Below are 15,006 nucleotides of genomic sequence, written 5' to 3'. Positions count from 1 at the left end.
TGCGCTGTCTAAAGCTTCCCCTCAATAGAGCAATGTTGTTGCTGCGTAAACTTGTGTAAACCACGGTGTAAACAACTGAAAAAATATTGTTACACATTTAATACAATCTCATACATATTTCAATGCGATAGACTTTTGTTGTGTATTAATTAGTCAGTAGAATTTCTTTCCAGCCCGCATGAGGAAATCAGACAGATAATTTGCATGGATGGTTACGGCAGAAAGACAGAATTCATGGCGTTGTAAATGTGTCGTATTAGAGAAGAGTCCGATTTAATTTCTTTAATCACGAGGAACTCGTCTCTTTTAACGAAGCGTTGATTTGTTGTAGTCATTTTACACGGGCGGAACTTCAGTGTTGTTTTTTGTTCCTAGACGGAGTGTTTACTGCGCCGATCAAAATAATGGTTATTTGGGTGATCCCCGTGACTTTGTTCTCTATAATTTTGTTTAGATTGATCTTCTCTCGCTCTCAGAAAGTGCAGGCAAAGTCGATAAAACATGTACTGGGTACGGTGTCAACCGAAGAGACAGATCTCTCGACAGTAAACGCATTGTTTGTCACCGCGCACCCGGATGATGAGTGCATGTTCTTCGCGCCAACCATTATTCAACTGGTTCAACTTAAAGCCAGAGTTCATGTGCTCTGTCTATCTCAAGGTACCGTGTTTTTCAGAAAATACATCTATGTAACCACTGTGTTTTTGACGCCATTCGGTGCCTTTTAAGTACATATAATGTCAAGAAAGCAGTCTGTTGTAGGTACAAACACGTTATAGAGTTCGGGAAATTCCAGTTACCATGGAGATCCGCCATCTTTGCAGCTGTTAGCAGTATACATTTCCATAGACTAACATTAGTTAAAAACAGTATAAAAAGTGGAGAAAAAAGCCATGGAACCACTCCATTAGCTGCTGAGTTACTGCTGGTAAATACACCTAACTCACTGTGGTGTCCAAGTGTTTTAATGTGAACAATAACTCCAGTATTTTAACTTTTAAAATCTCCATTAGTTAATAATTGCTACTAATCCCACAATGCTTAGCGATATTACATCACATTCCCGAACTCTATACATATGTAGTATGCCTTAACACATACACATTTTGTTTTAATTACATAGTTCATAGTTTTGTTACAGTCAGACTCGTTGTAGGACTCAACATGTAGTCAAACTGGTTTTGTATCTGACAGGAAACTATTACAATCAAGGATCTCTGCGTAAAGAAGAACTGCTCAGCAGCTGTGCAGTTTTGGGGATACCAGGCTCCAAGGTGTCCATAATAGACCACAAGTAAGGCACCCATGTCTTTCAAAGCAAGACCTCTTAGTCCTTTAAACATGTCGATGTCCCAAATGTGTTAAACACATTATTTGGCTCAATTGGCTCTGATCACTGACAAATGGATTGAAACGATCAGCACCTTAAATTAATGATTTCTGCTCTGAGACAGTGATAGTTTTTCTCTGTGGGACCCTGAACCCTGAACAAGGCCTTTAAATTCCAAAGTGACATTCATTTATTTAAAGCTGGAGTACCTGATTTTTAGTTTTGGCCCAAACTCATGTCTAGCTCTCACAATCCCTCCTGCACACCCGAATTGTTCAAGAATATTAATTATATGCATGTTTCACATCCGTGTACACAGCTTTGAGCAGGGGGGACCACCCAAAAATAAATAGCATTGATTTAGATTCTATCTTCTATCTTCTAACATACTCTCTCGTGGCAAGAATACATTTTACTTTACAACAAAAAGTCAGGTACCCCAGCTTTAATATAAGTGAATGTAAAGCAATGGGCACATGCAAAAAGCAGTGTTTTGTTTTTTAATTCAGTTGCATTGATGATTTACATGTTTTGTGCAGGTATTGAATTATTATTATTACATAATTTATTGTGGTAATTTATGCATTTACTCATAAAACTAACTTGTTTGATTATAATATTATACACTACATCATACATTAAATAAAATCATTTGAGAGTATAATCCTAATAATAACATTTTAATATTTTGTTTCCTACCATCCGTGCTGCGTTTGTCCCTGAAAGATTGTTTTTTTTCTATCTTTCTACATTACAATGTTCCACTTTCAGACTCATCAGAAAGCCTTTAGATGTTGGACAGTGGACAACAAATAGTTATGTTTTTACAGTGTAGGTTGTATTAAAATGGTCTTTTTTTACTCCTTGCCTGGATCTTTGGGCCCTTGTACTTATAAAATATCTATTATACTACTGTCAGAAATAAATAGTCTACAACACTTTTGAATACTGATATCAACATACTCACCTGATCGAGCAAAAGTTCCATGCACTGAGCTCTGATTTCGACTATTGATTTGGGTGGATTTTGGTTCTTGATTTTTTTTTTCTTTTGTGATTTGTGCACTCGTAGCATGTGAGCATCTATATTCAGTCGGGAGAGCTGTATGAGCCATGAACTCTGGCACTGGCCTGATTGAACCCACAGTAATATGTTGGCCACATGCCCAGCCTGTCTGGGCTCGGGAACATTTTTGTGCACGTTTTATAAACGCTCACACAGAAAGCCCTCCGTTTAGCAGTGTGTGCACACAGAGTATTCGTGAGCTTCGATCTCTGTGCCGCTCTCTGTGCATTTGCTTAAACTGGAGAGGAGCCCATTTTCTTTTTTCTGTATGTTTTGTTATTGTCCCTAAACATATACCTAATCAGCACTTGCAGAGCCCTGGTTCCACCCCCGCTCTCTTTGACCCACTGCCAAGGACGATGTGATACAATTCGGCAATGCCCTGGCACATGCAATGTAGGTCATATGAAATCCAAACGGGTTCAGCCCAATCAGCTGCTCTAAGCAATTACTTTTTTTTGTTCATGATATTGTACATTTCATACTGGAAAAGATTTCTGTATCAAGGTGTCAACTAAACCAAATGTGACGCTATGAAAAACTTTGTGAAATGAATAAATTATCTTTACCTTTTAAGAAGGGTAGGAAAAGTGTTCCCTATGAAACCTAGATTAGATTAAACAATACAATAAGACATAATAAGTCTAATCCTCTTGGGGGGGGGGGGGGGGGGGGGGGTGTTGCCCCGATTATTATCATAGACACAGAGTCTTAAAGAGTCCAGTATTATGCAAATTGTAAAGTTTTACCAAAATGTTTGTAATGTATGTTTTAAGGTCACTTCAATTTATTTTTATACAGATTTCCTACATATGATTATGACTTAGTTCCAATGTGACAGTCTTATAATGTTACAAACGTTATTGAGTCTGCTTCTGGTTTGTGGCTTCTCTGACTGAAATTTGTGTAATGGCTGCTACTGCCCATATAACATAAAACTCGGTTTTAAAATGTGACTTTCAATGCACAGTGAATAGGACAGCTGTGTTGACAGTATCTGGGGCCCTGGTGCACGTTTGGGCCTTTGTGATTAACCAGGATCTGATCATGCTCCGCTGCTTCTCTACTTGCACTGCCCTGACCTCTGTCTGCTGTGTGTTCATGATTATATTCATTCGCTGCTCAATCCATGACCGCGCTCTCAGTATTCTTTCAAAAACAATATACAAAAACATTACTTTAAAAAATGCCTATTAAAATCTGACTAAGCAATAAAAACGCGGTTGGTAACCAAGCAAACATTAAACTAAGGATGTACTTTATTCAATTAACTTATATTTATGATCATTGATCATGTTATGAGTATGAGTGGAGTTGAGATTGGGTATGCTTATGAGAGCTCTATCGGTATTCCACTGTATTATGTATTTATGACAATAAAGTGATTCAGTGATTCTTAGTCCTATGAACATAAAAGCCTCTTTTAAAATATAAGGTCTATTTGATGCAGGCTTCCACTGATCCCCTTTTTTTTAAAATTTCTGATAGATTTATCGAAATTTGATTGAATGTTTACATTACAATGCTTAGCCAGTGTCTGCGTTTATTGTTGTATGAATGAGAGTGTGAATGTTTGACTGGTTCCTTGCTGTAAGGCGCTTTGGACCTAATGAAGGTTATATAAGCTATATAAGTTGAGACCATTTACCATTTACAAATCTCTCGAAATTAAATATGCCATGATTTCTTGCATATGTAGAAATAAAAATGTAGTATTTAGGCTTTAGAATGGCATTACAGTAGAAAGCATTTTTAGAAACCCTAATACAGTATAATGTGACAGTTTCTGGGAGCTGGGAGTCGGAAAGTTTGTCTGTTTTATAGGATCATGGTCCATGTGAGCAGACTAAACAAGCCTAGCACACACTTACACATACAATCCCTTCACTGGGCCAAAGTTCAACAACTGCACACAGATGCCTGCAAGCAATTAGACATCCGCATGAACTGTCGAGGTTACTCTCGGACGTTTTGCACTGTTGCCATGGCAAAGCGGACTCAAGTCTGCATCCCGCATGAGAAAGGTCAGGTGTCTTGTATCTTTTGTTCAGCTCCACAAAAAAACACTACCACCATCACAACTGCTGCTCTGTCATTGGAGACGCACCATCAAAGCAAAGTAGTTTGTGTAATTGATACATTGTTTAAAGCATGTATTAGTAGATTAGAAAAAACAACTAACTGGGAAATACTACTCACATTTAGAGGCATTATGTTGTGTTAAAAAAATGCTTTACCATCAAAGTCCCTTAGCTTTTTAATGAAATGGATTCCAAATGATTCACTGCCCCGGATGATAGAGCGGCTTCATCCAGGTCAGTGGTATCGGCGTGTCTCGGTGCGTTCACAATGCACCGACAGACAGGGTTTGAACTCACGACCTGCGGGCCCCTCCTCCTCGCTGTGAAATAGCTGACCCCCCGCTATTAGCACCAAAGCCTGACCTTCCGATCGCCAATAGCCAAAGATTTGTGACCTAATCCATCACTTCCCCTCGGTCACACAACTGTCCTGAGTCATTGTTTGTGGCGGGGCAGAGAGGGACACACAGTGACAAACACATTCCCTCCCTCACATCTAAAACACGCACACTGAGCAGAGGTAAACTCTCTGTTCCATACACATCCCTGAACACAACAGTATTTAGAGCACACAGTGTAAGTCCCCATGAACCGTAGGAATTGTGTATCAATAATCCAGCAATACATGCAAAACATCGAATTAACTTGCGGGTGTTGATTTAGTAGAAATTCAATCCAATACCAAGGCAATTTCTCATTTTGGCACCTGGACTTCTCAGGTCTTTCTTGTGTTGTGTCCTCATGTATATTTCAGCACTGTGTCAACACTGCACTCAAAATGTCTGATAAGTTTTTCTAACTGAGTAGACTTGTGTTACTTATGATGCACTGATGGTGGATTTTTCATTTGTTTTTTGTTTTTTTCAGAAACCTTCCAGACGACCCCAATGTACAGTGGAGCACTTCCCTGCTGTCTTCTATCATCTCGGGTCACATTCAGAGCAACTCCATCAATTTGGTAAAATCACCCTCTCAAACTATTAACTAGGGTCACTAAAGTTGTTGTTTTTGTGCGACTCTGAGTACTCCAAGCCTTGCTCGGATGTGAGGGGAAATGGCCATTGCTGCTGTAGAAAGTTTGGACTGAATGTCTGTTGATACAGAGATTCTTATCAGGCTCTGCACAGTTTGACATTAGCCAAAGGGAATGTGGCAAAATTAGAATCAAAGGCATTCTTATTGGCCGGCTTCAACAAAGAAAATTCCTGTCAAGGAACAGAGACAAAGTTGAACCACTGTAACGGTTATTTGTGGAAGGTGGAATTGTTTTCAGGTTTTACATCTGCTGATGTTATTTGAATTAAAGCCAAGATCGAGCATCCATGAGGGGGCATGATTCCAAAAGCAGAAAATAAATCCCTAAAAGAAGATGAGAAAAATAGATTGTAGCTAACTTCAAAGTAAACTTTTATTTGTGTCAATTGCACTGTTCATCTGTATAATTGATTCATAATAACAAGTGGTGGCAGTTGTTGCCCTGCCCTTTGGCACAAAAGGGGGCTCTCACAGGAGAATAATGACTTAAAGTTGACCCTTTACTTATAGTACAGAGGTTGTGCTATAGCTGTTGTTATATAGATAGACATGTTAGATTGCAGAGACATTGTCATGGTTGAGTATAGCTGAGCTGAGCAAATGCCAAGTCTTTAGTCAAGCATTTTTTTTTCCTTTGACCTGATTCTCCCCTGCTTCCTCGTGTACAAGCATACAGGCCGAAAAGGTTTTTAAATATCAGTTGTCAGCTGCCAAAAGCCCCGCAGCTAAAGACCAGCCTTTCACTAACCAAAGAAAAAAGTCCTACTTTTGCTTTGCTTAAAACACTTTTAGTGACCCAAATCCAGGCGTTTTCCACTTAATGAGATACTGTGTTGTTTCAGGTGCTGACCTTTGATGGACGAGGAGTAAGCGGTCATGCCAATCACACAGCCCTCTATAAAGCTGTCAGGTGGAGTACTGCCATTAGAAACAGATACTAGCAACATGATTCACCCACACATGCTGCTCCCCTCATAAAACAGACCACAATCACATAACATTTAGAGCCTCATCATCTTACTGTTTCACACAGAACATGTTATTCAGTGTCACTGCTACATTCTGTAGCTGAGAGGTCATCCAGGCTCAGTCCTCAGAGGCACTGGGCTTTGCTCCCAGAGAGCAGCAATAAATCCTGTCCCAGTGCTGAGTTGGAGAGGCCAGTCCAACAGTTGCATCAGACTACGGGCTTTGTGTTCATCCCTTTCACACAGTGAATAATATCTATCAGTGTGACGCGTTCTCCTTAGGATAGTTTTAACATAATCTGTTGATTTCCAAAACACATCCCATGATTCCCATTAGACGTGAGCCCACAGGGCGGTGAACTGTTTTCACTGTTAGTTTCCAGGACTTTCCTTATGTGTTATAGTTTGGTGAAAATATAAACAATTGCTTATGAATCAACTAAACAACAAAACGTTGTTTCTCCCACAAAGATGTGAATCATAAGATGTTACTGTGGAGCAACATTCTGCCCATTTACCCATCGTGTCAGTTTACAGTTTTGATCACTTGTGTTTAAACTAGAGTTGAAATAATTTGTTGATTGTAAGACATTGTAACACTTTGTTCTTGTGACTTTCAACAGCCATCTTGCTGGTACAGGACAACTGCCCACAAGTAAGTTAATACATTACATACATACATTATTTATATACATTAATCCAACAGAATGCGTCACTGGTATTTGTGTTTAACATAATATAAGCTATAAAATTGGTTTAAAATGTCGCCATTATGTGCAGGATTCATCAGTGCAGGCATTGTATTAAAGCGCCCTCTTCTGGTACAATGTTGTTACCGTGTGTTCTTATGTTTGGTCTGTAGGAGGCAGCATTTGTCAAGCTTTAGTTTCAAGATGGTCTGTACTAGTCCAGTGTTTTTCAGCCAGGGTACACACACAATCAGGGGCCAGGGGGTAGTTTATTTCAGAAAATCTAATGAAATAATCGTTTGCTGTACAATATAGGAATTATAATATAGGAGTATTTTAGTTTTTTTTGTTGAAGGGCCATGCAAGACTCAAAAATACTATGATTTATTAATTCATTTATGTAGAGTCCGTTCCAGTGCCTTTAACTGTTCACAATAGGCCCATTTCGACAGCAATACTAATGTAAAGAAGTGGAACAAATGCCACACTAACCCCACATTATAGCTACAGTTCTGAAAGGAAACTGGAACAGGCCCAAGTTAATAACCTTCTAAACTCTACACGAAAGGGTGAGGCGCTTACGGAGAAACGTGCCAACTTACGGACACTTCATGGCCGTCCGATGATAAATCTGTGAATTATTTAGCCTCATCAACACGTCACCTGTTGGCCTGGTTTTCCTGTTCCGACATGTGACGGGGAAAAAAAGTGCCAACGTGAGAAAAACACCTCCCTTTGGCTTCTAACTGCTAGTTTCCAGTGACCTATAAACTCAAAAGTAAAACTGCAGGACAATGAAATATGCTTTTATAGAGAAGGAAATAAAGCTTGAAACTAATTACTAAAATAATTGCATTCTTTTGTTTTTCTTTTTTCTAGCTTTTACAACGTGTAATTGAGTATGCACGTGTCTTTTGATATTATGTCAACCAACCCAAAATTGTCTCTCTTTGTGTTAACCCAGACTGTCATTTACTGTCACTGGAGACTGTTGGCCTCATCAGGAAGTACCTCTCTTTTCTGGAGCTGCCCCTGAGCTGGCTGCTGCCCTCGTCCCTCTGCTGTTTGTCAGGCTTAAGGGGCTACAGACAGGCCAAAGTGAGTGTTAAAATAGACTGACTGCTATGGCAAGTCTATTCTCGGGTTTAGGTCGACTACATAGAGTAAGATGAATTAAAATTTAAACCCTTCTTTTTCTCCATAGGCTGCTATGATTTGTCATCGCACTCAACTGCTGTGGTTTCGTTACCTTTACGTCATGTTGTCACGCTACATGTTTGTGAACACTTTCCACGTAATCCCTCAAGGACCAAAGAATCTCAAAATTTATTAGAATTTTATGCAAAAATCTTCTCTGACACTTTTGGAAACTTACGTGGGTTTACAATGTTTGGATGTTAAACAGTATGAGGTATCCAACTGCCTGGTGTTACAAAGTCCGCACTTTATCTTGCTTGCTTTGGCTTATCTTTGACAAACTACGACATTCCGTATTTGTTCCGTATACATATGCTTTGTTAAGTTGATTATCTTGCCTCTGATTCTTGATTTTGTTAACTCTGGCCAGTTTCCATTTTCTCAGTCTAACTTGTCGTCTTGTAATATCTTGGAGTGTTTTTGTGTGACCTTGTTGTTCTCACCATATCCGGCACGAGTTGATGCGAGGGCTGTAGAAACTTAGAACTCCACAGTTTAACAGAAAGGGTTAAATTATCTGATCCCTGTGTGCGTTTAATTGGTATCAACTAGCATATTTAATAATTCCAAAAATGTAAATTTGCTTTTGGGACGGTCTTGTTTGATGCAACAACTGAAAAATATTTCTTAAAAATTGTAAGGAGTATTTGTAGTGTGTAAGAGAACTTTAACAGATATTAAACATGAACTTCTGTTTAATAAGGTCCAGTCAGTACCAATAACACAAAACAAACACTGTTGTTTGTCTTTAGTCATGCAAGAATTCTGTCGTCTAGAAGGTTCCAGTAAAACTAGTCTGACCTGAAATGTGTTCAATGCAACTGGTCCCACCCTTTACTGTTATACTATTGCCCTGGCAAAGTCCATTAACAACATAATAAAGCCATATTCAAGAGCGCTCACCAATAGGAGGCCTGTGGGTTAACACCAGTTATAGGTGATTTTCCTATTAAAAGTACCTTTTATGGACATGTACTATTCAGCACTCATGATGCGTATCTTGGTCTGCTCTGTACAAGTGTCATTTGATACGTTGATTTACCTAAACAATTTCGTTAAATAGACTAGTTTCAGGTCACTGGAGTTGGGACTTTTTAAATCCTTTTTTGTTTTGACATGACCCACTGTTGTGGTTTTGTTAACTATACACAATGTTTTCACATGACATATGTGTAGACACCTTCAAAACAAAACAGTCTCAAGATTTATTTGGTGATTTGTCAAATGTTATTTTACATGAGCACTTTTGAACCTTTTTTGCATTGTTCACAACTGATTGGATGTTACATGATGTATCAAAGTTTTACATTTTCCCCCTTGTGATTTTAGCTTCACTGATTAAGCCACTCCTGTTTACAATCATATCTAGACACTGTACAGTAAATCTATTGATGGTCATAATTATATTGAGTCTTTATCACTGAAAACAGAAGCATTTGCTGCTGATGGTTATGAACACTAAGGGGATAATAAAGATATACAATATTTTTTTACATCAGAGCATTTTCCATGTTTTCTCAGTTTGTGTCTTTTACTTGCTTGGACATGTCGCGGATTGTTTTATGAGACTTCATTGTCTCTTCCCAAACTATGCCATCAAAGTTTTCAACAGTGACACTTCGAACTGTACCTGGGTCCAGGCAGTGAGGGGCAATACCTAAAAGAAGGACACACCGTTATAGATTTTAACTTGTCGTCTTGTAATAGCGTGTATGCAGAGCCGTTTGAAAACAGAGAGGATGAAGCAAGATGTTTACAGCACATGGGAACAAGTGTGAGCTTGTTGGTCTTACCATATCCATCAGGGTTGGAGCGAGGGACATTGAAACTTTGAACTCCACACGTTTTACAGAAAGTTTGTTTAGCCACATGTGTGTTAAACGTATATGTTGTTATATTGTCTGATCCCTAAGGAATAAAACGGCTAATATTAGTTTACAGTGAATGATTGAATCAGGGCATAATGGGGTAAGTTGAATGTAAAAATTGAGCCGGGTGCTTTTCAATGATCCTTACAACACTATTAGTCAGAAGAAAGAGAGGATGTCCCTCCAAAAATAAAGTAGTGGTTCTCAAATTGGTACATTGGTGGTACTCGGGGTCACCTGCAATGCTAGACTGGTAAATCTATTTAGAGATAATTTAATTTATGCTTTAGTTACGAAGTTAAGTTTCTGGTTTAAACACAGTTAACACCAGTTTAGACATAATTGAGTCCACATACTTTAGGTCTGACCCCTTTTAGATCCGGTTTTGTTCTGATTCACTACGTGGAAGTAAACCAGGACAGAACCGGTACTTGGAACAACAGTACTTGGAAGGTCAAATATCTTATGACGTGTTACTTAGTGACCTCCTCTCTTTCCTCCAGTAAACATAGTAACTCCAATATTTCAATTCTCTCACATATACCTGCAAAAGTTTGAAGTTACTTCCAGGGACAATAAAATGATGGAATTGTTTCTTGTCGCAAATGCTACAGCTGAAACAAAAACAAATATTTGTGGTACCGAGTAGAACAGAAGTACCTGTTATTTCATAGATATCAAATTAAACGTACTTGCAATGAAACACATACAGGTCTGGGGAGTTTAAAACTTCAAACCGAACAGCTCCACAGTGGCAACCGCCAGTATGTTTGACAAGCTCCATTCTGTACGTAAAAGCAAAACAATCACAACACATTGTTTATGTCATTGTTATGCTGCTAGTAACAACAAGAATTTACCTGTCTTCTAGAAGTTTCGATGGAATCTAGTGCAGCCTAATCATTGCGAAACCGTTTGACGTGGAACTGGTCCCACCCTTTACTGTTATACAAATGCCCTGGTAAAGTCCAAAGTCCATTATCAACACAATTCAAGACCTCTCACCTTGGATACCTGTGGGTACTTATTACATGCATTTTAAATAGCCTATTTTGTATTTAAAGTACCATTTGTCAACTTGTACAATTTAACACCCTACATACCCAAACAAAAGAGCAAAAGGTATAACATTCATGACTGAATATGTGTCTCTGTTCCCAGTTTTGTATAGACTGGAGATTTCAAACCACAGATGTGAGGAACCCATTTCCCCTAACTAGGTTATCTTTGTTTTCCACGTCTACATAGATGAGACACAAAGCTCTGGATTGTCTATGATCATAATCCTACCCCTAACCTTAACTCCAAACTTCATCCTGGGGAACATAGGTACCAGGAAACATATTAGGGATGACCACTTATTTATGTGTGGTCAGTCACCTGTTTTAAAGGTACTTTCTTCCTGGAACATATGATTATGTTTATGGAGAAACAGGGCACGTGAGAGCAATACATTCCTCTCTGGGTGAACCAGTTCAGCAGGGCTATCGGCCTGTTGTTGGAAAAAAGAGGCCTATCACAGGTCGGGTGTCATATAACAGGCTATTGCGGGAGTGATAGGAATACAGTGACCTATATACAGAGCATTTATCAAAGATTAGCCAGGCCAATTTAATCAACGGCCCAATTCATTCTTAACAACATGGCAAACAAAAGATGATAAAAAAATAAAGGGGTATGGGGTCTATAGGGGTTTCCCACAGCTGTCTAAATATGGCAAAGGTAATTAAGGTCATGCTATTTAGAGTCTGTGATGAACCAAGTAGGAGAAATAGAAACACCCTACCTCTGACTACTTGCTAGCAGGGGTATACAGTAAATACAACATCGACAACTGTGAAATGTAAAACAAAACAGGAACCTACAAGACTATTAATTTAAGGTGTGGTTAGCTAGCCAAAACCCCATGGCCAAAACAGGTCCTGGCCTAGTCTTTCGAAGTTCCAAATAGTTAACGACAATGGTTACTATTGGTATTTACCTTACTAACTTATCTTACTACTTAGCTTTACATTGGTAATATATAAGTGACCTGATAAAAATTCACAGTCACGAGTGTTCAGTCATCATGCAAAACTTACTGTAACTGCGCAACCAATCGGTGGCGAAACAAACAACTGTGTCAACAAATCAGAAGCCTGGGATGGATCTAGTTGCTGTGGTCGTTCTAGCAAATTCTAGACGCAGCGCTTCCATAAGTAGGTGATATTATTCCGCGTTTTCGTGCATATCAAACACGCATATTTGAGCATTCGGATTCTTGTTAGTTTCAACACAAATTTTCTCGACAAAAACAACGTTATTCTGGAATAGTGAAGTCTTATTTCTTATAAGGTAAATAGAATTTGAGACAGGCCGAACTATATTTGCGTGCGGAAGAATACGTAGAACGAATGACGTAAGCACGTTGCTATATAAGCCAGTGTTGACGACAGCTGCGGCAGATTTTCAGCGAACGCCGAAAGAAGTTTGACCAACTGCAATTCTTACACAGCAACTGCGCATCTCAATTGTAAGTGTTTTTTATTAAGCTTCTATCGTAAATGTCGAGGATGAATGTAATGAGAAAAAAAGACATCAATATTTGAAATCTGGCAGCATGTTTGAAACTGTTTTGTGATATGTATACTTTAACCTACTCCTTGTAAAGTTAAAACGTTTGTTTTAAATACGTTTAACTCTTCGAAGTTGAAAAATGTTCGACGAAATTACCGTTACCGCTTATGTGTTGCTTGACATGTAAAGGTTTGCTTGAACAATGACTCAACGTTTTTAGAATCGTCCATTAGCGGGCGGCGTTGAACAAAAGGAACGACAAAACTCAAAATGGCGCTCGCCGCTCTGCCTGGGATGGCTGCGGAGAGCGCTTGACATAGCTTAGCAGTCTACATGTCTTAATAAATCGTTAATCCCTGATATTAATTTACAATAATGTGATTTTAAAATAAAACGACTAATACATAACCTTCGTTTTTCTCCCTCAGGTGCCAATATGCAGATCTTTGTGAAAACCCTCACTGGCAAGACGATTACCCTTGAGGTAGAGCCCAGCGACACTATTGAAAATGTGAAGGCCAAGATTCAGGATAAAGAGGGAATCCCCCCAGATCAGCAGAGGTTGATCTTCGCTGGCAAGCAGCTGGAAGATGGTCGTACCCTGTCTGACTACAACATCCAGAAAGAGTCTACCCTCCATCTTGTCCTGCGTCTGAGGGGAGGCATGCAGATCTTTGTCAAGACCCTCACTGGGAAGACCATCACTCTGGAGGTGGAGCCAAGTGACACCATTGAAAACGTCAAGGCCAAAATCCAGGACAAGGAAGGCATTCCCCCAGACCAGCAGAGGCTGATCTTCGCTGGCAAACAGCTGGAAGATGGTCGCACCCTCTCTGACTACAACATCCAGAAAGAATCTACCCTCCATCTTGTCCTGCGTCTGAGGGGAGGCATGCAGATCTTTGTGAAAACCCTCACAGGGAAAACCATCACCCTTGAAGTAGAGCCCAGTGACACAATTGAGAATGTGAAGGCAAAGATCCAGGACAAGGAAGGCATTCCTCCAGATCAGCAGAGGCTGATCTTTGCTGGCAAGCAGCTTGAAGATGGTCGCACCCTCTCCGACTACAACATCCAGAAAGAATCTACCCTCCATCTTGTCCTTCGTCTGAGGGGAGGCATGCAGATCTTTGTGAAAACCCTCACTGGGAAGACCATCACTCTGGAGGTGGAGCCAAGTGACACCATTGAAAATGTCAAGGCCAAAATCCAGGACAAGGAAGGCATTCCCCCAGACCAGCAGAGGCTGATCTTCGCTGGCAAGCAGCTTGAAGATGGCCGCACCCTCTCCGACTACAACATCCAGAAAGAATCTACCCTCCATCTTGTCCTTCGTCTGAGGGGAGGCATGCAGATCTTTGTGAAAACCCTCACTGGCAAAACCATTACCCTGGAGGTCGAGCCCAGCGACACAATTGAAAATGTGAAGGCTAAGATCCAGGACAAGGAAGGCATCCCCCCAGACCAGCAGAGGCTGATCTTCGCTGGCAAGCAGCTGGAAGATGGTCGCACCCTCTCTGACTACAACATCCAGAAAGAATCTACCCTCCATCTTGTCCTGCGTCTGAGGGGAGGCATGCAGATCTTTGTCAAGACCCTCACTGGGAAGACCATCACTCTGGAGGTGGAGCCAAGTGACACCATTGAAAACGTCAAGGCCAAAATCCAGGACAAGGAAGGCATTCCCCCAGACCAGCAGAGGCTGATCTTTGCTGGCAAGCAGCTTGAAGATGGTCGCACCCTCTCCGACTACAACATCCAGAAAGAGTCTACCCTCCATCTTGTCCTGCGTCTGAGGGGAGGCATGCAGATCTTTGTGAAAACCCTCACTGGGAAGACCATCACTCTGGAGGTGGAGCCAAGTGACACCATTGAAAACGTCAAAGCCAAAATCCAGGACAAGGAAGGCATTCCCCCAGACCAGCAGAGGCTGATCTTTGCTGGCAAGCAGCTTGAAGATGGTCGCACCCTCTCCGACTACAACATCCAGAAAGAGTCTACCCTTCACCTTGTGCTCCGTCTCAGGGGTGGCCAGTAATTGTGATTCCATGTTCTTAAAATTCCAAACATGTTATGGCATACAATGTCTTTTGCTGTTACACATGGTGTCCTAAATGACCAAACGTTTGAAGCATATTAATAAAAGAAACTTAAACCAATGCTGCATTTCTTTCATACAAACTTAAATTATACCACAGTAGCTTGATAAATACTAT

General features: G+C 40.2%; 3 protein-coding genes across 3 annotated transcripts; 2 read left to right on the top strand and 1 right to left on the bottom strand.

Annotated features, from left to right (window-relative positions):
- Window positions 1-403: 403 nt before the first annotated feature.
- pigl (phosphatidylinositol glycan anchor biosynthesis, class L) lies at window positions 404-8,502 on the top strand (the record flags this gene model as incomplete). Its single annotated transcript, XM_079566067.1, has 7 exons — window positions 404-660; window positions 1,195-1,294; window positions 5,345-5,435; window positions 6,355-6,422; window positions 7,104-7,135; window positions 8,134-8,267; window positions 8,374-8,502. The coding sequence occupies exons 1-7, from the start codon at window positions 405-407 to the stop codon at window positions 8,500-8,502; spliced, it is 810 nt and encodes a 269-aa protein (XP_079422193.1). The 5' UTR covers window position 404.
- Window positions 8,503-9,740: 1,238 nt separating this feature from the next.
- Window positions 9,741-12,420, bottom strand: cenpv (centromere protein V). Its single transcript, XM_079566501.1, has 6 exons — window positions 12,316-12,420; window positions 11,095-11,192; window positions 10,927-11,019; window positions 10,779-10,848; window positions 10,160-10,274; window positions 9,741-10,023 (listed from the first exon to the last, which is right to left on the bottom strand). The coding sequence occupies exons 3-6, from the start codon at window positions 11,016-11,018 to the stop codon at window positions 9,884-9,886; spliced, it is 417 nt and encodes a 138-aa protein (XP_079422627.1). The 5' UTR covers window position 11,019; window positions 11,095-11,192; window positions 12,316-12,420; the 3' UTR covers window positions 9,741-9,883.
- A 192-nt stretch (window positions 12,421-12,612) lies between these two features.
- Window positions 12,613-14,949, top strand: LOC306970065 (polyubiquitin-C). The gene is made up of 2 exons (XM_079565893.1): window positions 12,613-12,746; window positions 13,219-14,949. The coding sequence occupies exon 2, from the start codon at window positions 13,227-13,229 to the stop codon at window positions 14,826-14,828; it is 1,602 nt and encodes a 533-aa protein (XP_079422019.1). The 5' UTR covers window positions 12,613-12,746; window positions 13,219-13,226; the 3' UTR covers window positions 14,829-14,949.
- Window positions 14,950-15,006: the final 57 nt, after the last annotated feature.

Source organism: Gobius niger, assembly GCF_951799975.1.
Source record: "Gobius niger genome assembly, chromosome: 11".
Lineage (NCBI taxonomy): Eukaryota > Metazoa > Chordata > Actinopteri > Gobiiformes > Gobiidae > Gobius > Gobius niger.
This window is presented reverse-complemented; position numbering and strand designations above follow the sequence as displayed.

What these genes read in the sequence shown, in the direction of transcription:
- cenpv (XM_079566501.1), bottom strand. Translation starts at nt 11,018, where the DNA reads ATGGAGCTTGTCAAACATACTGGCGGTTGCCACTGTGGAGCTGTTCGG. An exon ending in GTAACTTCAAACTTTTGCAG is followed by an intron (nt 10,275 to 10,778) that starts GTATATGTGAGA and finishes TTTATTCCTTAG; the next exon opens with GGATCAGACAATATAACAAC. An exon ending in CTCCAACCCTGATGGATATG is followed by an intron (nt 10,024 to 10,159) that starts GTAAGACCAACA and finishes TCCTTCTTTTAG; the next exon opens with GTATTGCCCCTCACTGCCTG.
- LOC306970065 (XM_079565893.1), top strand. Translation starts at nt 13,227, where the DNA reads ATGCAGATCTTTGTGAAAACCCTCACTGGCAAGACGATTACCCTTGAG.